We start from the raw sequence: 26,546 nt of genomic DNA, 5'->3' as shown, positions 1-26,546 counted from the left end.
GTGGATTTAGCAACAGAGCGTAAGCCAAGACTCAAGTGGGGCAATGAAAGAGCAAATGAGGAAGATTTACTGGAATATACACTGCGGTACGAAGTGCTACTACTGCTGAAGAGCACAGCTAAAGACACTTGAAGATTCTTTGAGCTAAATCAGGTGCTACCCAAACCAGTGGTCTTCAAACCTGACTATGGTTCAGAATTGCCCATGGGGCTTGTTGAAAATATAGATGCCTGAACTCCACCTAGATTTACTAAAGCAGAATCTCCAGGAGTGGGGAGGGACCCAGGCAACTGTATATTTCACAAGTCCCTCCAAATCACTCTGATGCACAGGCAGCCTTCAGAACCACGATTATAAGCCACATCAGTGTCACAGTGTGAATCTTGGCAACAGAAAATGAATTTCTTTAAATTAAGAAACATGAAGACATTTTGGCTGGTGATAATAAAACCACATTCATGTAGTATAGGTATTAAAAAACTTCCCAACATCCAAGACAGTTCATCGTCACTTTTAAAAATTGGAGGTTTAAACCATATGCTCTGAAATCTTCTTTATAAACTCAACATTATAATGCAATGCCTCCCTGTGATAGTTCTATACTTGCAGATAAGAAAATTTCCTCTCTCACTCATAATAACTAGCTACTTTTGACAACTGTCAAATTTTCTCATTGCTAAGATTTGGAGATTCATCAAAACCAATTGCCAGCTAGACATCTGGTTTTGTAAGTTTCTTTAGAAATATAATCAGTAGCCCTGGATATGGACAGGATATTCAAAGTATTGTGAATGCCTCAGATTACTCTGATTTTAACTTTTGTGGCTGAGATTTATCCCATTTCTGTGAAATCACTATTCAGTGTGTCCTGTTTATAACTTACACAGCACTTGTTCAAGTCTCGTGAAGACTGAAAAAAAATTCCAAGTAATTTTGTTTTCAGAACTTTATGATGTACTCCAAACCATTTCACTGGAGATATCTGCTGCCATCCTGTGAACCCATAATAAATACCAGAAGGAGATATTTTTAAATCATACTTAAAAGAACACACATCCAGTTCTAACCTACCCACATGTATCCTCCAAATTCCATTTTTTTTAATTGTCTTACATTTTATTTTTGGTTGATACAATCTAAACTCATGGAAGCAGGAGGATGCCACTTATGATACCACTTTAACATACACCAACCCTGCTGGAAAACAGCTTGTTCAGGAACCTTCTTTTCCTTCCATTGTTACTCTTTGCACCAATAATGGGGGTCTCTTCCTGTCTCTGAGTTTCAGTGCCTTTTTGTTATGATTAGGGAATATTCCAAATAGCTGGCCTTCTCTTACATGAAGATTGTCTTTAAAAACTACTACAATTTAAAAAAGTGAATGGATTTGCAATCTATTCTACAATGGCTGTTTCAAAGAAAAAGAATTGAAGAGAGGGAGGGAAGACTATTACCTTTTTCTTTTCTTTTTTAAATTACAAAGGTAATTTAACACTTGTTATAACAAGTCAAATGCATATGAAGTAAAAATATATTTTTAAACTATTTTAAAGTACCTTTAAAATTAGATAGTTTCAATTTTGCCGAGTTTTATATTATAAGTAGCTATATTTTCCCACACTGGTTAAATAAGTTAGATTTGGGGCCCCTTTATAGCTTTTCCTAATTATACCTTACCGTGTGTGTGTGTGTGTGTGTGTGTGCGCGCGCGCGCGCGTGTGTTTTACCATTGAGAATTTTTTTTGCTTCTTTAATTCTATTTTTACCCTGTATCATTATACTTTGTTTTTTCCTTTTCCTTTATAGGAGCTCTATTAGAAATAAAGGGATTTGATTTCTATTTTATTTTCCTTATATCATTATTTTTCTGACTTTTATATATTCCCTTTTGCTTTTTGTATTACTGTGGTAAGAACACTTAACATGAGATCTACCCTCTTAACAATGTTCTAAGCATAAAATACAGTGTATTCAACCATAGGCACAATGTCCTACAGCAGCTCTCTAGGACTGGACTTAATCATTTTACATAACTGAAACATTGTACCCATTGAATAGCAACACTCCATTTCTCCCTCCCCTCTACTGCCTTTTGCTTTTGTCCTTGTTTTCTTTCTACCCTTTCAGTTTCCAATTATTGTTCTGGCATAGATAGCCTTTCCTACACACAAGAGAAAAAGATCAAGCCCTTAGCATAGACACACACATCTTCCTAGTAGGAATGAGTCTTTCAACGGGGGCTGCAAACTCAAATTCATCCAGGGAGCAGGAGGCAATAAAGCAGTGAACCGGGTAGAGGATAAGACATTGAGGAGCAATGGGGACAGTAGCAAACTGCACTAGAAAGCCACTTAAATGCAGGTGAATTTAAATTTGTAACAACCAAACAGAATACACACAGGGACCAAACTCAGCCTTAGAGGGCCAGTTTACAGTCTCGGCAAGACTGCATTTCCAGCCTTGTTTTTTCTCTCTCCAGACAGGAAGTTCAATTGGCTCTTTCTTATTTGCACCAATGGAAAAGTACTATAGGGCTTCCCTGGTGGCGCAGTGGTTGAGAGTCCGCCTGCCGATGCAGGGGACACGGGTGCGTGCCCCGGTCCAGGAAGATCCCACATGCCGCGGAGCGGCTGGGCCCGTGAGCCATGGCTGCTGAGCCTGCGCGTCCAGAGCCTGTGCTCCGCAACGGGAGAGGCCACGACAATAAGAGGCCCGCGTACCGCAAAAAAAAAAAAAAAAAAAGAGCAGATGAAATCTGCATACAGATGGCCTCAGTGTGCACTGCTTTTCCTACAAATTTTATCATTTAACTATAATTTGTTCAAACTAACAAAATAAAAATTAAAAATAGTTTGTATTCCTCCCAACCCCAACCAACTCAGTGGTGAAAGGGAGAAAGGCAATGAAATTGACACAGGTGATGAAATCGGACACAGGAATGTAGTCAACGTCATAGGACAAAAACAGCTTAATGCAAAATTCAGTACAGCTTTAAAGCTAGAAATTCACAGGCAGATTGTGGCAATTACTAGATACCCAATGTCTATGGGACAGACATTGAATTTAGCCTTTGGAGATGGTTGAACCTTGTGAAATAAAAGCCAACTATAGTCTCTCCCTTACCATTTTGTCATTGTCAAGAGGGAATGATTTTTCACAAAAACAGCCTTTGAAGCTTTATCCAATGAAAATTCTGCCCACTGCTTACCAAAAATGGAAACAACACAAGAGGAGGATAATTGCCATTTCTCCTATCCCAGAAGAGAGACTTCTAACAAACTGAACAGGGGAGAAAAATCAAAAACTCGGCATGAGACAGCTTTGCCATCCTGATGAAGGGTAAGTCACTAATGCCACAGCAGCTTCCTTAATTGTAGCTAAGCACACCAATATCCAGCTTAACACGCGTTTCCTCCTTAGAGTATCAGAGTACTATTCTCCTCTGATCCACTTATGCCTAGAAATAGTAACTGTCCTAAGAGCAGAGGAAAATCACATCCTAGATGGTGTATATTTAGCATCTCTATAGCATTTTGCGGTTTCAAGGTTTCGTATGACTATTCGCATGATTCCTTCCTACAAAAGCAGGGAAATTTTCTCTGCAAAGGCAGAGAAATAAAGTCATTTGCCAAGGTCAGAGAGAAAATTAACAGAATGAGAATCCAAACTTATAGCCCCTTCCAGACCATTACTTCATTCACAGAGGGCTTCTATCTCATTTACCACCATTTCCCCCTTAACTACTGATTGGCCACTGAGGGGCTCTGAGAATCCCTTGAAGGATCTCAAGATCTGTGCTGCAGGGCTTCCCTGGTGGTGCAGTGATTGAGAGTCCGCCTGCCAATGCAGGGGACGCGGGTTTGTGCCCCGGTCCAGGAAGATCCCACATGCCGCGGAGCGGCTGGGCCCGTGAGCCATGGCCGCTGAGCCTGCGCATCCGGGGCCTGTGCTCCGCAACGGGAGAGGCCACAACAGTGAGAGGCCCGCGTACCGCAAAAAAAAAAAAAAAGATCTGTGCTGCACACACCATCTTTCCACAGAATCCCATTGAAAGATGCGAGTCAGTGCACAGGGAACTAATTGTACCCCCAAGAACCTAGGCCATCTGCTAGAATATTGGAAACTAAAAAATTCAGAATGTTCTGAAAAGAGGGGCACACTCCTATGCTAAAAGAGTAACTGATGCCTAGTATGCCTGCCTTACAGTGCTTTCAACCAAGCTTATTGGTATATGTCACCAAGGTGACCAGGGTTAATGTAATTGCATCCAAAATTTTCCATGGAGGGTATGCTCCAATTAAGCCCATCTTAAAAAAGAAACAGTAAAAGAATCCTTTAATTTGACCAAATTTGAGATACATTCTAGCAGGGTCATGGAATATACTAGGAAGTCTGATGCTTCACAAACATTTTCAAGACCTGGGGTGCTGACATAATCAATCTCTTTCTATCATGCTCTCAAAAAAGCTTTTATTCTGCATCAGTTCAGGTTCATCTGAAGCTTTAATAGTGAAAGGCTTCACATTTTAAATGAGCTCCTCCATCTTCATCCGAGCCCAAAGATATCAATGACAGTATGTTTTGTCCAGGACTTTAGGGAACTCAGCAAACACTCATCTCTACTTCTTTTTCAGAAACGGAATTTGTTGCCAATTTACTAATAGATGGACAATGCGGAAGAAAGTTTAAATTGGAAATAATTCTAAACATGGGAACCCAAGGCTCCTGGGAATTTGTAAAACAAAATTATACTTTTCTCTATATTCTATTTTCTTCACATTTCCAGCCTTGGGGTGCATGCATGTGTCTGTGTGTCAATATGTGTGTGTCTGTTTTGTTTCATATGAAAATGCTGACTGATAATACCCCAGTACAGTAAGACAGAGCCCTTCCAATACCATAAGGTAAGCAGCACAATACAGAAGTGGTAAAATTCTATTTTGTATCCTCACTTTCTCTACCTCCTCCCCACTAGCATTATACCATCAAAAAAGAGAATCTGATCGATCAGTTCATGACAATAGACAGTGATTTAACTTCTGACACATGGCAATAAGGTAGACTTCATCAGCAATCTTTGATCTGTGAGAGATTGTCTTATGATCTCCCAATACACAAACCTCATTTAAATTGAATGCTATCACCGAGCAGCTTACCAATTAAATCAAGATGTCTTAATATTACAGAAAAGAGATTCTTAAATGCAATAACAGCATTTCTCAGCTGTGTTTACAGCCTTGGACATTGCTATTTAAATACCCCCAAAGGATATAAATTCTAGGAAGAATTTCACTTTGCCCAATTTCAGTTCACTGTCTTTAACCATACATCTCTCTCAGCACCAGTAGCATTCAGGAGTCCAAGCCTGGTCCCAGATTCAAAAAATTATGAAAAGAAACCGTGCTTAAGGGAATTGGATCAGATGTATTACAAATATCATCTATACATTTTCCAGACTAGTTAAATAATACATACATACTTTTTCAAACATACATATGAAATAGCTCCCATTTGACAACTTAAGGACTCGGCACACATATTATCCTAGTTATTCCTACAAAGAGTTTGAAGGGGGTGCCTGTTTCATACCACAGTGGTAGATACCAAGTTGCAGAGAAGTTAGGCAGATGACCTTGAATGAGACCTGTAAGCCTGGATTCAAATCCCAGTGTCCACATAACTACTACACTACAATGCCACCCATTCCACAAGCCATCTCTATGGGACTGTGTGTCACGGTTACAGAAGCTGCTGAGCCAAGTACAGGACCAGATGAGCCCACCCAGGCTTGGCCCGTGGCCCTCCATGGCCAATTTAGCATCACTACGTTTCTCCCATTTGTTTCCCTGGTTCTTGTTACACTTACATAATAACTCTCCCCACCTTCCAAAAAGACCCAAACAAAACCATTAACACACGAAAACCATACGGTGGACTAATTTGAAATTTGGACATGTTTGCCTTTCGGTGGGTGAGGAGAGTAGTTTTAATCATATTTGAGTCAGCAAATTCATTCATGAGGACCTTTATCTAACATCTTTTCTGAGTGAGGCACTACATTAGGTGCTGAGGCAAGAGGGTCTCTACTTTTCTAGGAGCTGACAGGTTTATAAGTGGAGTTTGGGGGACACAGAAAGACTGAGAAAGGAGAGCAAGGGATTGAAGAATGCACTGATCAAAGTCAGAGTGAGGGACTCGAGCCAGAAGGAAACTTGTGACCAATCACAGAAGTACGAGAAGAACTCTAACAGAAGCCAACGCAAGGTGCCATGGGTCTCGAGGAAGCCTTTCCAGGGTTCATTTCGGGTCTGGGAACTTCAAGGTGAGTAAGAGTTCACGGAGCAGAGAAGCAAGAGAAAGGCCACCACTCCAGGAAGAGGAAAGAGAGCGGACAAAGGGACGGATGTACAGCAGACCCCAGTGTGATCAGAGAACAGAGAGGAATTTAGAGCTACGTGAGATCAGGCTAGAAAGGGAGGCAAGAATCAACAGGTCTACAGAAGCCGCATAACAAAGAGTTGAAACTTTACTCTCCAGGCTGTGGGATTCAGTGCAGATGTGAACAAGGGACTGGCAGGATAGGGCTCAGGGTTTTGAAAAATAATTTTGGCAGAAATGTAGACAAATGATTAGGGGAGAAACTGGGTGAAGAGTAGTTTTACACTGTAATGTCCAGGAAAGAGATCATCAAAACCTGAAAAAAGACAGTGGGGTTGGAAAAGAAGAAACATAAATAGACTAGAACTGGTGACGTTGGGGTGAAAATTGGAGAATTTAGTACCTAGGGTAGGTGGTTTTGCCGTGATCAAAGGAGCAGAACAGACGGGTGAGGGTAGAAGAGGTGAGAAAGAAGGGAGAAGAGAAGTTCAATTTTAGACGTTTGAAACTTGCGCTGCCAAGACTTCTAGGTAAAGATCCGTGATAGACAAGGGGAAATTCAGGGTGGAACCCAGAAGAAAGGTCAAGGCTGTAAGCACAGATTTGGAATTTCATCAAATTTGGCAACTAGCAGGTTATTGGTGACTCTCGTTGTTCTCTGAAAGAAGAACTTGTGTAGAGTGGTTGACTGAAGCCAGAATACCCAAAGTTGAGGAGAGAATGGAAAGTATCTTACATTGGTAGTGAATTACTTCTAACCAGTTCATGTGTGTATTTTCTATCCCTTCCCATGAGTAGAAGCTCCTTAGGGCAGGCATTGTGGCACATGTCCCTCGTGTGCCTCACAGCCATGTTGCAGGCACTAACAAACATTTGCTGAATTAAAGAAGAGTAGTGGAGAAGGCAGAGCCATTCGATGAGAAGACCTTTTCCAGACAGCCCTCAGAAGTGTACTTGGAAGTTCCTGAGATTGCAGACAGCAGCTCTTTCTCTTTCACCTCTGCAAATGAGATGCAGGTTTCCTCCTGGATGAAAGCATCTGCTTATTTTCCATGGATTAACGCTTCCAAGTGAGCAAGAAATGACTTGCCAAGCAGTCTAATTCACTTGGCTGGTGTGTCTCACTTAAAAAGCCATTAACAAGCCAGACTAGAGAGGTGAGGAATGCCCAATTAAGGCAATTGATGCAGTGTCCAAATGCCTAGCAGCTGTGCCCTCCTCCCACCGCTGACCCACTATGAAAATAAGATTTTAACAATTCTTTGATAGCACAGCCAAAACTCTGTCTGGAAGCCATTGAGGCCTGACAAGGGCAGGTTAGAAATTATAGACCATCCTCTTCTTCATGTCTCTGTTTTTAAAGCCCTGAAAGAAACTTTTGTGAATTAGGCCATGATTCCTTAGATGTGACACTCAAAGCACAAGCAACAACAACAACAAATAGATTAAGTGGACTTCATCAAAATTAAAATTTTTTGCTTCAGAAAGTGAAAAGACAATCCACAGAAAGGGAGAAAATGCTTGAAAATCATATATCTGATAAGGGACTTGCATGCAGAATAACTCAACAATAAAAAGACAACTCAATATTTTAAATGGGCAAAGCATTAGAAAAGGACTTTATCCAAAGAAGGCATACAAATGGCTAATAAGCACATCAAAAGGTACTCAATATTACTAATCACTAGAGAAATGCAATTCAAAACCACAAACTACTACTTCACACTCACTAAGATGGCTAAAATCAGAAAGACAGGCAATAACAAGTGTTGACAAGGATGAGGAGAAATGTAGCCCTCATACATTTCTGGTAGGATTGTAGAATGATGAAGCCACTTTTGAAAACAGTTTGGTGACTAAATATATGGTTACTATATGATCAGCACTCCCACCCATAGGTATATACCCAAAAGAATTAAAAAGATGTTCATACAAAAACCTATACACAAATGTTTGTAGCAACATTATTCATAATAGTCCAAAAGTGAATACAACTGATGAATGGATAAACAAAAGGTGGTAAATTCATAGAGTACAAAATGTTGGCAATAAAAAGAATGAAGTATTGACACAAGTTACAATATGAATGAACCTCAAAAATACTATACTAAGCGAAAGAAGCCAGTCACAGGAGGCCACATGCTATATGATTCCATTTATAGAAAATGTCCAGAGTAAGTAAATCAATAGAGATAAAAGTAGATTAGTAGTTTCCAGGGACTACTTGTTAGTACTGCTAATAAGTACTTGCTTTGGGGAGGGGGGCGCTCAAAAAAATGAAGAAATTAGGAAATGGGTGTACAATTTTTTGAGTATACTAAAAGCCATTGGATTGTGTACTTTAAAGGATAAATTTTATGGTAAGTGAATTATATCTCAATAAGCTATTATTTTAAAAAGGAAGAAAGAAAACTTACAAATACATACATCTCTCAAGGCCGCCTCCTCGAGGAAGAACATAAACAATTTCTGTCCAGGAAGTGAGTCGTGTTAACACAGAATACATCAGTGCTTCGAGAAGAAATTTATTAGTGTCCGATCTTCGTGGCTTCCGGTTTCTATGTGGCCACATGGGACAGTTTCTCAGTCTTCCTAATGTGTCAACCTCTTTCCATCTTTGTCTTTGTGAACAAAGGAGGAGAAGAGAAAAGAGAGAGAAGGGAAAAGGAGGGAACAGAAGGGGAAGAAGAAAAGAGGGGAGAGGAGGAAGTAGGTACTCAGCAGGGAGGAGAGGGGAGGACAAGAGAAGAGAGAAAACAAGTGTTTGGTTCCAAGAGAGCAGAGTGGGAAAGCACATACTTCATGTACACAGTGCAAATTATGGATCTCTGACCCAAAACACTTCTAGGCTTAGCGTAATAGCCATTTAGTACCACCCCCTCCTTTTAAAAACTGAGGCAGTGATTTGATTAAAGAAAAGCATTAGCTAAGCAAAGGGCTTTAAATAGGGATTGCTAGACTTGAAACCCATTTCCCTAATTCCAAGGAAGCTAAGCGCTCTCAGTTTCCTTCAATTAGACCCAGAGAGAGAGGTTAGCTGTTATAACTGCATACTTAGGGAGATGGTGACTTTAAGAAAGCTGTAAAGAACAAAAATAGTCTCAGCTTTGATACTGCAAATACATTTTAGAAGCGCTTTTAAAAGACAAAACAAAAGAATGTTTTCCTTAATGAGAAAATTCAAAGCCAGTCACTGATGAGCGTGGAAGCTGCTTTTGGATGAAAGGAAAAGGTGGGAGAGTAACAACAGCTACTATTTGCTGAACAACTTCTGCACACCAGGCACTGTACATATAAGATCTTTAATCCCAGTAACAGCCCAGCAAGATAAGAACCATCATCTCCATTTAAAGAAAACTTGCTTCCCAATTCCCACTACCTAGGTCCCATATTCAGAGGTATGAGATGATATCTGAGTATACTAAATGTATGTCTGATAACTTTAATGTTTAGAGAAGCACTGTCCAATAATGTGAGCTATATATATAATCTTACATTTTCTAGTGACCACACTAAAAAAAGGGGGGATTCATTTCAAAAATTTATTTTATTTAACCCAATATATCTAAAATATTATCATTTCAATGTGTAATCAACAATTAAAATTTTTGAGCCATCTGACCTTCCTTTTTCAAGATTTTTGTACAAGCCTGTGAAATCCAGTGTATGTTTTACACTTACAAAGTATCACAATTCAGGCTAGCGACACTGCAAGTATTCAATACCCACACATGGCTAGTGGCTCCCGTTTTGGACAGTAAAGTTCTATAGGGCTCTACAAATTTAAAATTATGACATGCATATTCCTAATTAATAGTCACAATAATTCTGTGACATATTTTGCAGGTAAATAATCTGAGACAGAAGAAATTAAATGGTCTAACAGAGTCACATAGATTATCATCACTTCTTTTCAACAAGAAGGAGAAGGGTTGAGTAAGTAAATAAAAAGATCACATAGCTGTTAGGTGCAAAGCAAGTCTCAAACAGGTCAGTGCTCTTTCAAAAGTGCTTTACAGTTTGGCATTTTCCACCTTTCTCACTTAAACTTGGAGATTGAATTAAAAAAATAGTATTACAGTAGGCTAAACTGTCAGAACAAAGACAAGTTTATTTCCAAATGTTCCAATTCTGTGTGTGTGTGTGTGTGTGTGTGTGTGTGTGTGTGTGTGTGTGAACACGCATCTGCTAGTTGTGGTGGTGGAGGGTTTACTCTGATCACTAGTTATTCAGGGACTCAAGCTGAGGGCAACTTAGCTGACAGGCTTCCAAGGTCGCTCTGGCCACCCCACCCCTGTTGTCTGGAAGGGAGGGAACAGCCCAGAGGAGACCTGTAGGAAGTTAATGGCCAAGCCTGGAAGTGGCACACATCACTTGTACTCACATTCCAGTGGTGGACACTTTGTCAGATAGCCACACTTAACTATAAAGAAGGCTGGGAAGGGGCTTCCCTGGCGGCGCAGTGGTTGAGAGTCCGCCTGCTGATGCAGGGGACACGGGTTCGTGCCCCGGTCTGGGAAGATCCCACATGCCGCGGAGCGGCTAGGCCTGTGAGCCATGGCCGCTGAGCCTGCGCATCCGGAGCCTGTGCTCCGCAACGGGAGAGGCCACAACAGTGAGGATGGTCAAACTAAAGAAGAACAGGAGAATGGATTTGGGTGATCAGCCAGAAGTTACTTCTCAACATGGCTAACTTAGATATAATTCTGCAAGGAACTGAGAAAGAATGCTAGCAAAGATTGAAGGAGTTAGAAATTATATATAGACTTGAAAGAGGAGGAAAAGCTGGTATTTGTAAGCACCTTTCATGTAAAACCATGCTATGTATTTAATGTAGGTTCTCCCAATTAATCTGCAAAAAAACTCAATGAAGTGGGTATCATTTTCTCAATTTCCCAAAGAAAAAACTGAAATTAGTCAAGGTTAAATAAGTTGTCCATGGACAAACAGATAATAATTGTTGGAGAGAGTGCTCTTACAATCTCAAGTTCTTTGCAGTATATCACACCACCACTAAAGAACTAACAGTGAAAAAAAACAGTTACCATTTATGGAGTGCCTGCCCTACAACGCACTATGTGATGTATTATACATACGTTATCTTATTTAATCTTCCCAGCAAATCTAAAGACACAAATTGATTTTCCAATTTACATTTAAGGAAACTAAGATCCAGAGAGGATAAGTAACTTTCCAAAGGTCATGTAGCTAAGCTAGTAATAGTTCATAGATTTGAACCCACCTATGACTTCAAAGTGTATATATTTTTCCCCAGAATTAATTTATCAAAGGCCACCTTAATAGGAAAAAGAAGAAATGAGGCAGAGGATAAAAACTTGCAACTGAGAGGTAGAAATAAAGAGTAGGAAGATAAAAAAAGGAGGAGAATCCAGAAGAAAAGATTAAGGTGCTGAGAGAAGAAACTTCTATTAACACAGGGCCTTCTTCACATCTCATTTCAGCCCTGCATCAGATTTCATAACAAAGTTTTTTCTTCCCAGGAGAATGCAAGGCTCCTATTTCCACATCCTCCCCTCCTCCTCCATGGAAGAAGATTAGGGTTACTGATAGATCAAGTTCAAGGATGCTGACTTGGACCACATATTTGGAAACTGGGGAGTTAAAAAGAAGAGCATCGTTGAGGCAAAATGCCCCTTCTATGTGCTCTCTCCATGTGACCAGAGTGATGATAAGGCTGGACCATATCCTTCAGATTCTGCCTTCCCTTCTATTGGGCCAACCTGGAGCCCCAGGAAACAGCTGGCGGCCCACAACAGCTCTGCCAACACTCTTGAGGCTGAGCCTCCTTGCTCCTGTGCTTACTTCTTGCTTACCGGACCTTATACATTCTTAAACGGTAAAAATCTAAAATATTGGAGCAGGCTGAGTAAAAAGATAAGGCGGGTTACCTACATTGCCCCAGACTGAGAAAGACTTTAAATGTTCTGATAAAAAGTCGGGACCAAAAAAATCCCTGGACGTATCAGTATGTGTTCAATCCAGCATGTGTGCACATGCTACTTCCCGCCCTTAGCAAACATTTTCACACACCTATTTCAACTCTTCCACCAGAAAAAAAGTCCTAATCCATCCTTTACAGTTGAAATCCAATGTCATCACTTTTATGAAAGCCTCTCCCCTGTCCTCTGCATAGTTGGTTTCTTCCCCCTCTGAGCTCCCCAGAGCTCTTTGTTTATTGTCTACAGAGGCAATGGCACTGCATTACAATTAGCCATGGCTGCATCACCCATGTCCTTGGCTAAACTGTCGAGCCCCTGGAGGCAGAATGTTTCTGCACATCTAATTTCCAGCACACAGCCAGGCAGGAGACAGATCTTCAACAAACTTCTGTGGATGAACTAAGAAAGGAACACTTCAAAATGCCTCAAGATGGCCTATTGTTCTTTGGTGTTTCAAGAGGCTCAGCTTCTCCTGGCTGAAGGTTGACTCATGCTGTGGGCATCCTCTAGTGCATTTTTCATTTGCCATAATGGCCTCTGCTTATCATGCGTCCTATTGATCTGTCTGAACACTGGAATTTATTATTTATTAGATTTCTGTAATAGCTTTCCTCCAAAGAGCCCAGCGTGATAGGTAGAAAACTCCAAGGCAACAGCAAGGAAGACCAGAACAATGACAGCAGTGTGGAAAATGGAGAGGAAGAGTAGAAGCCGAAGGCTAAGAAGCAATGTCAAGGGAAAGCCACTCCCCTCACAAGAGTGGCAGCCAGGCTCCTGGGAGTCCCATACCAGTCCTGGTCTTAGCCCTGACCCCATCCATCTCCATGTTTGTTTGACAGTCTGGCAGGAAAAATAGTATGAGAAAGCACTTTGAAAAGTTAAAAGCATCCTACAAATGCAAAGTAATATTATTCCATTATCATTCATCAACATCAACATAATTCATCCAAGAGCAGGAAGTGTTTCATATTCATACCAGTGAGGAGGAAAGTTTGGAGTATCTATCTTCCCCAACTAGACTATACACTCTTCTAAAGCAAGGACCATGCCATTTTCATTTTTGCACATGGCATCAAACCCAGCATTGCCATATTTAGAAACGTATTCATTTTGTCAGGAGTCCTCGTGGGTCATTGGGTGTTAAATGCCCTCCAAATAACTTCCTTTCACTCTAGTCTGAATTTCCATGGAAGATGGCCCTAAGAGAAGGAAACGAGTTTTCTTTTCTCCACTTACACTGATTCCCTGATAAATTCTAAGCCTATATAACCATTTAACTTCTACTATATTTCTGGGAAATCAGGCAAGGGTCAATGTAAGTAAGCATACCTCAGACCTTGCAGCTTTGTTGACTGGCCCCTTCAATGAGCCTAAAGGTGCAGCTGAAATGAATCCCCACCTCCTCTAACTTACTGAAAATAAATATCAGAATGCCTGAAGGGATGCACTGGCTCCATGTGCCCTTCTACACCCCTCCCCCAGATACCATCACTATGACTCTTCCTCACCATGCCCCAGCCCACTGCACTCAGCTCAGCCCATTCCAGGCCTGGCCAATGGCCCATCCCCTTCAGGGCACTCAGAAATTCAACATAAGCTATCTGAAGGCAGGGGACAGGTTTTATTGGTCTAATGATTCCTAATATGGTATTGGGGACTCTGTTTACTGAATGTTAACTAAATCAGGAAACCATCACTATTTTAAAGAAATTATTGACAATATCAAAATGACTATTTTATGCCAGTCTAATTAACAGTTTTTATGAGAAGGCTGACCTTTCTATCTAGAAAATTGTGGCAGAACCTTGATCATGAAAACTCAATACATCACATGGAAAATTGCTTTTACATACAAAGCAAGTAAGAAGTTATAAATTTTTAAAATATTCTTCTGTTATTCAAAGATTGCACAATCATGTTGAGTTTACAGTCTTGTTTACAATTCTAAACAAGTTGGGAGGCTTCAACCACATCAAAATCATTTCACCTCTCTAAGCTTCGGTTTATCCATTTATAAACTGCGGATGCTAGAGATAAAGAACATATTTTGAAGGTTTCTATGAGGATTAGAAGGAAGTATAACAAAGATTGATTCAAGATGGTGGAGTAGAAGGACATGCTCTCACTCCCTCTTGCGAGAACACCAGAATCACAACTAACTGCTGAATAATCATCGACAGGAAGACACTAGAACTCACCAAAAAGATACCCCACATGCAAAGACAAAGGAGAAGCCACAGTGAGATGGTAGGAGGGGCGCACCACAATAAAATCAAATCCCATAACTGCTGGGTGGGTGACGCACAAGCTGGAGAACACTTATACCACAGAAGTCCACCCAGTGGAGGGAAGGTTCTGAGCCACACATCAGGCTTCCCAACCTGGGGGCCTGGCAACAGGAGGAGGAATTCCTAGAGAATCAGACTTTGAAGGCTAGTGGGATTTCATTGCAGGACTCTGCCAGGACTGGGGGAAACAGACTCCACACTTGGAGGGCACACACAAAGTAGTGTGTGCCTTGGGACCCAGGGGAAGGAGCAGTGACCCCAGGGGAGACTGAACCAGACCTACCTGCTGGTGTTGGAGGGTCTCCTGCAGAGGCTGGTGGTGGCTGCGGCTCAACAAGGGACAGGACACTGGCAGCGGAAGTTCTGGGAAGTATACCTTGGTGTGAGTCCTCCCAGAATCCGCCATTAGCCCCACCAAAGAGCCCAGGTAGGCTCCAGTGTTGGGTTGCCTCAGGCCAAACAACCAACAAGGAGAGAACACAGCCCCACCCATCCGCAGACAAGCAGATTATAGTTTTACTGAGCTCTGCCCACCAGAGCAACAGCCAGCTCTACCCTCCACGAGTCCCTCCCATCAGGAAACTTCCACAAGCCTCTTACATAGCTTCATCCACAAGAGGGCAGACAGGAGAAACAAGAAGAACTACAATCCTGCAGCCTGTGGAACAAAAACCACATTCACAGAAAGACAGACAACATGAAAAGGGACAGGGCTATGTACCAGAAGAAGGAACAAGATAAAAACCCAGAAAAACAACTAAATGAAGTGGAGAGAGGCAACCTTCCAGAAAAAGAATACAGAATAATGATAGTGAAGATGATCCAGGACCTCAGAAAAAGAATGGAGGCAAAGATCGAGAAGATGCAAGAAATGTTTAACAAAGACCTAGAAGAATTAAAGAACAAACAGAGATGAACAATACAATAACTGAAATGAAAACTAAACGAGAAGGAATCAATAGCAGAATAACTGAGGCAGAAGAACGGATAAGAGACTGGGAAGACAGAATGGTGGAATTCACTGCCATGCAACAGAATAAAGAAAAAAGAATGAAAAGAAATGAAGACAGCCTAAAGGACCTCTGGGACAACATGACATGCAACAACATTCGCATTATAGGGGTCTTAGAAGGAGAAGAGAGAGAGAAAGGACCCAAGAAAATATTTGAACAGATTATAGTCGAAAACTTCCCTAACATGGGAAAGGAAATAGCCACCCAAGTCCAGGAAGCGCAGAAAGTCCCATACAGGATAAACCCAAGGAGAAACATGCTGAGACACATAGTAATCAACCTGGCAAAAATTAAAGGAAAAGAAAAATTATTGAAAGCAGCAAGGGAAAAACGACAAATAACATACAAGGGAACTTCCATAAGGTTAACAGCTGACTTCTCAGCAGAAACTCTACAAGCCAGAAGGGAGTGGCATGATATACTTAAAGTGATGAAAGGGAAGAACCTACAACCAAGATTACTCTACACGGCAAGGATAGCATTCAGATTTGATGGAGAAATCAAAAGCTTTACAGACAAGCAAAAGCTAAGAGAACTCAGAACCACCAAACCAGCTCTACAACAAATGCTAAAGGAACTTCTCTAAGTGGGAAACACAAGAGAAGAAAAGGACCTATAAAAACAAACCCAAAACAATTAAGAAAAGGGTCATAGGAACATACATATCGATAATTACCTTAAACGTGAATGGATTAAATGCTCCAACCAAAAGACACAGGCTTGCTGAATAGATACAAAAACAAGACCCATATATATGCTGTCTACAAGAGACCAACTTCAGACCTAGGGACATATACAGACTGAGAGTGAGGGGATGGAAAAAGATATTCCATGCAAATGGAAATCGAAAGCTGGAGTAGCAATATTCTTATCAGATAAAATAGACTTTACAATAAAGAATATTACAAGAGACAAGGAAGGATACTACGTAATGATAAAGGGATCAATCCAAGAAGAAGATATAACAATTATAAATATATATGCACCCAACATAGGAGCACCTCAATACATAAGGCAACTGCTAACAGGTCTAAAAGAGGAAATTGACAGTAACACAATAATTGTGGGGGAATTTAACACCTCACTGACACCAATGGACAGATCATCCAAACAGAAAATTAATAAGGAAACACAAGCTTTAAATGACACAATAGACCAGATACATTTAATTGATATTTATAGGACATTCTATCCAAACACGGCAGATTACACTTTATTCTCAAGTGCACACGGAACATTCTCCAGGATAGATCACATCTTGGGTCACAAATCAAGCCTCAGTAAATTTAAGAAAATTGAAATCATATCAAGCATCTTTTCTGACCACAACACTATGCGATTAGAAATCAATTACAGGGAAAAAACATAAAAAACACAAACACATGGAGGTTAAACAATACGTTATTAAATAACCAAAAGATCACTAAAGAAATCAAAGAGGAAATCAAAAAATACCTAGACAGGGCTTCCCTGGTGGTGCAGTGTTTGGGAGTCCGCCTGCTGATGCAGGGGACTTGGGTTCGTGCCCCAGTCCGGGAGGATCCCGCATGCCGCGGAGCGGCTGGGCCTGTGGGCCATGGCCGCTGGGCCTGCGCGTCTGGAGCCTGTGCTCCGCGGCGGGAGGGGCCACAACAGTGAGGAGCCCACGTAGCGCAAAAAAAAAAAAAAAAAATACCTAGACAATGACAATGAAAACATGATGATCCAAAACCTATGGGATGCAGCAAAAGCAGTTCTAAGAGGGAAGTTTATAGCTATACAAGCCTACCTCAAGAAACAAGAAAAATCTCATATAAACAATCTAACCTTACACCTAAAGGAGCTAGAGAAAGAAGAACAAACAAGACCCAAAGTTAGCAGAAGGAAAGAAACCATAAAGATCAGAGCAGAAACAAATGAAATAGAAACAAAGAAAACAATAGCAAAGATCAATAAAACTAAAAGCTGGTTCTTTGAGAAGATAAACAAAATTGATGAACCATTAGCCAAACTCATCAAGAAAAAGAGGGAGAGGACTCAAATCAATAAAATTAGAAATGAAAAAGGAGAAGTTACAACAGACACTGAAGAAATACAAAGCATCCTAAGAGACTGTATGCCAATAAAATGGACAACCTGGAAGAAATAGACAAATTCTTAGAAAGGCATAACCTTCCAAGACTGAACCAAGAAGAAATAGAAAATATGAACAGATCAATCACAAGTAATGAAATTGAAACTGTGATTAAAAATCTTCCAACAAACAGAAGTCCAGGGCAAGATCACTTCACAGGTGAATTCTATCAAACGTTTAGAGAAGAGCTAATAGCCATCCTTCTCAAACTCCTCCATAAAATTGCAGAAGAAGGAACACTCCCAAACTCGTTCTATGAGGCCATCATCACCCTGATACCAAAACCAGGCAAAGATACTACCAAAAGAGAAAATTACAGACCAATATCTCTGATGAATATAGACGCAAAAATCCTCAAAAATTACTAGCAAACAGAATCCAAAAAGACATTAAAAGGATCATACACCATGATCAAGTGGGATTTATCTCAGCAATGCAAGGATTCTCAATATACGCAAATCAATCAATGTGATAAAGCATATTAACAAATTGAAGAATAAAAACCATATGATCATCTCAATAGATGCAGAAAAAGCTTTTGACAAATTCAACACCCATTTATGATAAAAACTCCAGAATGTGGGCATAGAGGGGACCTACTTCAACATAATAAAGGCCATATATGACAAATCCACAGCAAACATCATTCTCAATGGTGAAAAATTGAAACCATTTCCTCTAAGATCAGGAACAAGACAAGGATGTCCATTCTCACCACTATTATTCAACATAGTTTTGGAAGTCCTAGCCACAGCGATCAGAGAAGAAAAAGAAATAAAAGGAATCCAAATCATAAAAGAAGTAAAACTGTCACTCTTTGCAGATGACATGATACTATATATAGAAAATCCTAAAGATGCCACCAGAAAACTACTAGAGCTAATCAATGAATTTGGTAAACTTGCAGGATACAAAATTAATACACAGAAGTCTTTTGCATTCCTATACACTAATGATGTAAAATCTGAAATAGAAATTAAGGAAACACTCCCACTTACCACTGCAACAAAAAGAATAAAATACCTAGGAATAAACCTACCTAAGGAGACAGAAGACCTGTATGCAGAAAACTATAAGACATTGATAAAGAAATTAAAGATGATACCAACAGATGGAGAGATATACCATGTCCTTGGATTGGAAGAATAAGTATTGTGAAAATGACTATACTACCCAAAGCAATCTACAGATTCAATGCAATCCCTATCAAATTACCAATGGCATTTTTTACAAAACCAGAACAAAAATCTTAAAATTTGTATGGAGATAAAAAAGACCCCGAATAGCCAAAGCAGTGTTGAGGGAAAAAAATGGAGCTGGAGGAATCAGACTCCCTGACTTCAGAGTATACTACAAAGCTACAATAATCAAGACAATAAGGTACTGGCACAAAAACAGAAATATAGATCAATGGAACAGGGTAGAAAGCGCAGAGATAAACCCACGCACCTATGGTCAACTAATCTATAACAAAGGAGGCAAGGATATACAATGGAGAAAAGACAGTCTCTTCAATAAGTGGTGCTGGGAAAACTGGACAGCTACATGTAAAAGAATGGAATTAGAACACTCCCTAACATCATACACAAAAATAAACTCAAAATGGATTTGAGACCTAAATGTAAGACCAGACACTATAAAACTCTTAGAGGAAAACATAGGAAGAACATTCTTTGAATAAATCACAGCAAGATATTTTTTGATCCACCTCTTAGTGTAATGGAAATAAAAACAAAAATAAACAAATGGGACCTAATGAAACTTCAAAGCTTTTGCACAGCAAAGGAAACCATAAACAAGACCAAAAGACAACCCTCAGGATGGGAGAAAATATTTGCAAATGAATCAACGGACAAAGGATTAATCTCCAAAATATATAAACAGGTCATGCAGCTCAATATTAAATAAATGAACAATCCAATTCAAAAATGGGCAGAAGACCTAAATAGACATTTCTCCATAGAAGACATACAGATGGCCAAGAAGCACATGAAAAGCTGCTCAACATCACTAATTATTAGAGAAATGCAAATCAAAACTACAATGAGGTATCACCTCACACCAGTCAGAATGGCCCTCATCAGAAAGTCTACAAACAGCAAATGCTGGAGAGGGTGTGGAGAAAAGGGAAGGGAACCCTCTTGCACTGTTGGTGGGATTGTAAATTGATACAGCCACTATGGAGAACAGTATGGAGCTTCCTTAAGAAACTAAAAATAGAATTACCATATGATCCAACAATCCCTCTACTGGGAATATACCCAGAGAAAACCATAATTCAAAAAGACACATGCACCCCAATGTTCACTGAAGCACTATTTACAAAAGCCAGGTCATGGAAGCAACCTAAATGCCCATCGACAGACGAACAGATAAAGATGTTGTATATATATACAATGGAATATTACTGAGCCATGAAAAGGAACGAAATTGGGTCATTTGTAGAGACATGGATGCATCTAGAGACTGTCATACAGAGTGAAGTAAGTCATAAAGGGAAAAACAAATATCATATATTAACGCATATATGTGGAACCTAGGAAATGGTACAGATGAACCGGTTTGCAGAGCAGAATTAGAGACACACATGTAGACAGCAAACGTATAGACACCAAATGGGGAAGTGGCGGGGGGTGGGGGTGGGATGAACTGGGCGATTGGGATTGACATGTATACACTAGTATGTATAAAATGGATAACTAATAAGAAAATAATAAATAAATAAATAAACATTTTTTTAAAAAAAGAAGGGAGTATAACAAAATAGTCCCTGACACATAGTAGGGCCTCAAATAGTAGTAATAATTATTTATATTGTAATTCTTTCATATGTCTACTTACTAGTAATAATTACAGCTAATCCTCACACAGCACTTTAGTGACGTAGTGCTTCAGGTTAAATTGTGTCCCTCCCCAATTTCATATGTTAAAATTCTAAACCCCAGTAACTAAGAATGTGACTTTATTTGGAGATAGGGTCACTGCAGATGTATTAGTTAAGATGAGGTTATATTGGAGTAGGACAGGCCCCTACTCCAATCATACTCAATATAAGTGGTGTCCTTATAAAAAGGGGAAATTTGCATATAGACATGCACATAGGGATAAAACAACGTGAAGATAAAGGCAGAGATCAGGAATGCCAAAGATTGCCACCAGGTCACCAAAAGCCCTCAGAAGGAAGCACCCTACCAACAGCTTGATCTAAGACTTCTAACCTCCAGAACTGTGACACAATAAATTCCTGTTGTTTAAGCCACCCGGTTTGTGGTGTTTTGTTATATCAGCCCTTGAAAACTAAAATAGGTGGGTGTTCTTATGACCCCCATTTATTAAAGATGAGGAACTGAAGCACAGGAGTTTATTATTATATCAAGTGAGAGATACCTATTTACTTACTGTTCTAAGAAAATAACCCTGGCTTTTACAGGCATCCCAGGTAGGTAAGGTACTTACTCACATGTGAGTTTGGGCACTAAAAATGTGGGGTGGGTAACCATTTTTCTCTTTTGAACAATGGCTCTGAACAGTTCTTGCTTTTCTCTTGAGAGCCAGAGACCATCAGTTGAGGGACTTGACTCTCGGTGCCCACTACAGAGAACGCCCATGTCAAGCCCTGATACCTCAGGTTTAAACAGTGGAATCTCTGTGGAGAAGCTGAAGCCCACCCTTCCTGGTTCTGACCAAAGGAGGGCTATATTTGATGGGGGAAAGGGTAGCTGTTAGCATCTGATTATCTTAAGTAGGGCCCTCTGGGGTGCTCTTGTGTATCTTTTTTTTTTTTTTTTTTTTGCGATACGCGGGCCTCTCACTGTTGTGGCCTCTCCCGTTGCGGAGCACAGGCTCCGGACGCGCAAACTCAGCGGCCATGGCTCACGGGCCCAGCCGCTCCGTGGCATGTGGGATCTTCCCGGACCGGGGCACGAACCCGCGTCCCCTGCATCAGCAGGCGGACTCTCAACCACTGCACCACCAGGGAAGCCCTGGGGTGCTCTTGTGAAGGAAGCATTTAAATGTAAATTTGATTGATTTGCTCTTGCTTATATTCCTTATCTTCCATGGGCCCTCTGGGAAGAAGAGAAAGAAATCCACTAATTCCTGATAAGTTGATCCTAGAAACCCTGGTTAAAAAGCTGAGACTGTCTATTCAATTTTTCCAAAGCAACAACCTTTCAAAGCAACAACATTTCAAAGCAACTACAAAGTGTTTCTCATGGCTGCCTCTGTTAACTATGAAATGTGTTTGAAGACTGAATGTTCTTGGAACGGCTACACAGAGAAACTCAGGTGTAGAGCCTAGTTTATAAAACAGCACCAGGAGATTCTAGTCAAGAGGGTCAGATGAAGGTATGTAGCATACAAGGCTTGGGTCAGAGACAGGCATCTGCTATTCTGCTGTGATTTGCACGGATCCGCAAAGCACATAGCTTCAGATTGCTTCCCACTGGCCTGGAAGAGACTGAAATCTCACTGGGAAAGAGCCAGTAACTTTGGGTAATTCCTCAGCATGATATTAACATGCAAGTACCCATTCCTCCAACCCCGCAGCCAAAATTCTCCTGGAGCATTTCCTGACTAATAGTGAAGCCAAGGAGGTGGGATCTCAGATCCTAAAGGGGGAAACAGCAGTTTCGTAGGTCCCAGGCCGGCACAGAGGGACTTGGGCGGAAGGGAAGCACAAAAGTACCTGGAGAAAGGTGGAGGGTCAGAGCTCTTTCCCCAACCTCAGAGCAAGCCACCAGGAGGCAGTGTGGTGCAGTGAATAAAAGCATATGCTCTGGCACCACAGACGTGGGTTTAAGTCAGAGCTCTCCCACCTCATCATTTTGTGTTCTTGGGCAAATTATTTAACCTACGTCTCAACCTACATTTTCACATCTATTTAATAAGAACAATAATACCTGATGGCAGTACTTCTTACATTTTTAAAAAATTACCAACCCCCTAAGGAGCCTCTTTAGACATATTTAATTGCCCACCTATTAAATTTTAATACACAGATATATTCCACATCTGTTTATATATTGTACATATATATATATATATATATATATATATATATATATACTTTACATATAAACAAAGTAAGATTATTTGTTCCCAAGAATCATTTTTGCCCTTGGTTGAGATCTTGACCTGCTATGGAGTATTTGCGTCCTCCCAAAATTCATATGTTGAGTCTCTACTCTGACGGTATTTGGAGATGGGGCCTTTGGGAAATAATTAGGGCATGAGAGTGGAAACCTACTGATGGGAATGTATCCTTATAAGAAGAAGAGAGCTAGTCCTTTCCCTCTGTACTCTCCACCATGTGAGGCTACAAGGAAGAAGGTGCTCACCAGATACCGGATCTTGGACTTCTCAGCCTCTGAAACTGTGAGAACTAAATGTTTATTGTTCAAAACCACCCAGTCTCTGGTAATTTGTTGTAACAGCCCAAGCTGACTAAGACTCGTCCCTACTGATAATGCATGCCATACAGGGTTCTTGTTAAGGAGTAAACGATACACTGTAGACGAAGTTCTTAGTATAATGCTGGCACTAACCCATTAAGCATGGGCACCGCCTGTTTAGAACAGATAAATGCTCTAACAGCTGGTCATCCATACCACTGCATAACCTGTGTGGTAGGTTAGACGGGAGGTCATAACTCTTCACTCTCCTGTACAGACATTATACACCCACACCTTGCCTTGACCTCATGGTTGGCGGATGCCCTTCCCCACTCTTCACTTTTGAGTTTGCGTGTGAGCTTGCTTTGGCCAATGGATGTTAGATTACTCTCAACTAAAACTTTCAAGTCTTTTTTATAACATAGCTGCCAATCCGCATCTCACGCATCCTATAACTATGCAGGTGACTTTTTTGTAATTGAAAGCAGGTCTTTATTTATAACTCTCTTAATTTTAGTCATATTAGAAAACACCAAATCTAACTAAACAGGACTCTTCCAGTGCTAACACTGTATGAATTGGTAGTTCCAGTATTTATATTATTATTACTGGAAAGGAATTTGCGAGAAAGTGAAGGAACCAGGAGGCATGGGTGTAGTACAGCAGCAGCAAACATGAACCGAGCATTTACTATAAAGTAAGCACTATTCCAGTCCATTTAGAGAGTTCATTTTTTGATCCTATAACAACCCTAGGAGGCGGGCACTCCTCAAGTGCCCGTGTCTCAGAGGCTTGGTGAGGTTAAGTACAGTGTCCAAAATCATACAGTTCCTGAGTGGTAAAACCAGGAATTGCTCTGGCTCCAAAGCTCAGGCCCATAGGTTCCTGTAGCAGAGAGACTTTCCCTGATCTCATGCTGACAGGTGGCTCATCTGGGTCTATCTCTGCTTGGCTAGTTCCTGTAGACCAGGGGTCCCCAACCCCCAGGCTGCTGCGTGTTAGGAACTGCACAGCAGGACATGAGCGGCGGGCAAGCAACAAAGCTTGGCTCCCCCTCGCTCACACCACTGCCTGAACCATCCCCCCACCCCTGCCCATCCGTGGAAAAATTATCTTCCACGAAACTGGTCCCTGGTGCCAAACAGGTTAGGGACTGCTGCTGTAAACCACTCAGGCCTTGCATTAATATCAGGTCAGGAGTTTGTCATTGCTTAACCATAGGTCGTACCTGTTACTTCTTCCAAGATACAGGTTACCCAAAGGAGGAGGGACAATAGTCACCCAGCACCGGGAAGCAGGGACTTGTTGGTGAGGATAGAGGGATCTAGGGAGTAATTTATTGACTGTTCAACTACAGCCCTACTATCCTGGAAAAGAGGAATCTGAGCAGGACACGTAGAGGGCCTTAGAGAAAGGAGCTCCTCTGGTTGGTTGAAATGTACAAAGGACGCTCCTTGGGCAGGGTCAATTGGAAAAAGGGCCCTTTCTCCCAAATGGCCAGGGCATAGGCTTGGTGGAATGTAGGCTGGGATTCAGAGTCCATGCAGGCAAGGGACTTTGTTCAGATCCAATTTCCCCAAATGTACCCAGTGGCCATGGAGTGGGGTGAATGGACCTCCCTATAGATCACCCAGTACCACTCTCACTACCACTAGACGTTAAACCCAACTGACAACACAGAAATAAGCTCAGAGGCCACCTGCTATGGTCTGAATGTTTGTGTCCCTTCAAAATCCATATGTTGAAATCCTAATGCCCAATGTGATAGTATTAGAAGGCAAAGACTTTGAGAGGTAATTAGGTCATGAGAGCAGAGCCCTCGTGAATGGGATTATTGCCTTTATAAAAAAGGCTCCAGAGAGATACCTTGCCCCTTCCACCATGTGAGGACACAGCAAGAAAGCACCAGCTATAAACTAGGAAGATGGCCCCACCAGAATGTGACCATACCTTGATCTTGCACTTCCCATCATCCAGAATTGTGAGAAATAAATTTTTGTTGTTCATAAACCACCCAGTCTGTGTTATTTTGTTATAGCAGCCCTAATGGACTAACATACCACCATATGATGGATAAATACTATCAACTTTGGGAAAGCACACTTCCTTGAACTATATTAGTCATAGATAGTCATAGCTAGTTTCAATGTTGCTGGTTACTGGTGCAACTCTCTATCCAGTGTAGACCACTATAGATAAAACAATTCTGAGTATGCGTCTTTGTAAAGTACTACATGGTGTTGTGCTAAAGAGCTGGATTTTGGTATCAGATTTCCCAAGATCAAAGTCTGGCCCTGTTAAGTACAAACCACATGAACTTGAATAAACCTATACCATTTTTCTGGATTCCACATATATGCGTTATTATGCGATATTTGTTTTTCTCTTTCTGACTTATTTCACTCTGTATGACACTTTCTAGGCACACTCTGTATGACACTTTCTATGACACATCTCTACAAATGACCCAGTTTCATTCCTTTTTATGGCTGAATAATATTCCATTGTATATATGTACCACGTCGTCTTTATCCATTCCTCTGTTGATGAACATTTAGGTTGCTTCCATGTCCTGGCTATTGTAAATAGTGCTGCAATGAACATTGGGGTGCATGTGTCTTTTTGAATTACGGTTTCCTCTGGGTATATGCCCAGTAGTGGGATTGTTGGGTCATATGGTAGTTCTATTTTTAGTTTTTTAAGGGACCCCCATACTGTTGTCCATAGTGGCTGTATCAATTTACATTCCCACCAAGAGTGTATGAGGGTTCCCTTTTCTCCACACCCTCTCCAGTAATTATTATTTGTAGATTTTTTGATGATGGTCATTCTGACCAGTGTGAGGTGATATCTCTTTCTAGTTTTGATTTGCATTTTTCTAATAATTGTGATGTTGAGCATGCTTTCATGTGTTTGGTGGCCATCTGCATGTCTTCTTTGGAGAAATGTCTATTTAGGCCTTCTGCCCATTTTTGGATTGGGTTGTTTGTTTTTCTGATATTGAGCTGCATGAGCTGCTTGTATATTTTGGAGATTAATCCTTTGTCAGTTGCTTCATTTGCAAATATTTTCTCCCATTCTGAGGGCTGTCTTTTCATCTTGTTTACGGTTTCCTTTGTTGTGCAAAAGCTTTTAAGTTTAATTAGGTCCCATTTGTTTATTTTTGTCTTAATTTTTATTACTCTAGGACGTGGGTAAAAAAAAGATGTTGGGGACTTCCCTGGTGGCGCAGTGGTTGAGAGTCTGCCTGCCAATGCAGGGGACACGGGTTCGTGCCCCGGTCCGGGAAGATCCCACATGCCGCGGAGCGGCTGGGCCTGTGAGCCATGGCTGCTGAGCCTGCATGTCCGGAGCCTGTGCTCCGCAACGGGAGAGGCCACAACAGTGAGAGGCCTGTGTAC

General features: G+C 40.9%; 1 protein-coding gene across 6 annotated transcripts in view; it reads right to left on the bottom strand.

The window, feature by feature from the left end:
* Nucleotides 1-26,546, bottom strand: part of ST6GALNAC3 (ST6 N-acetylgalactosaminide alpha-2,6-sialyltransferase 3) — a 597,866-nt gene that overhangs the window by 405,211 nt on the left and 166,109 nt on the right. For 4 of the 6 annotated variants that reach the window (XM_067726603.1, XM_067726606.1, XM_067726605.1 and 1 more), the window contains exon 2: nucleotides 8,806-8,999. The exons of the other annotated variants lie outside the window; for them this stretch is intronic. In XM_067726603.1, coding sequence (XP_067582704.1) covers nucleotides 8,806-8,838 — 33 coding nt within the window. In that variant the 5' untranslated portion in view covers nucleotides 8,839-8,999. The remainder of the gene's footprint in view (nucleotides 1-8,805; nucleotides 9,000-26,546) is intronic. 6 annotated transcript variants of the gene reach the window in all.

Source organism: Pseudorca crassidens, chromosome 2 (assembly GCF_039906515.1).
Source record: "Pseudorca crassidens isolate mPseCra1 chromosome 2, mPseCra1.hap1, whole genome shotgun sequence".
NCBI lineage: Eukaryota > Metazoa > Chordata > Mammalia > Artiodactyla > Delphinidae > Pseudorca > Pseudorca crassidens.
Note: the sequence above shows the minus strand (reverse complement) of the source record. Positions and strands in the feature narration are given on the sequence as shown.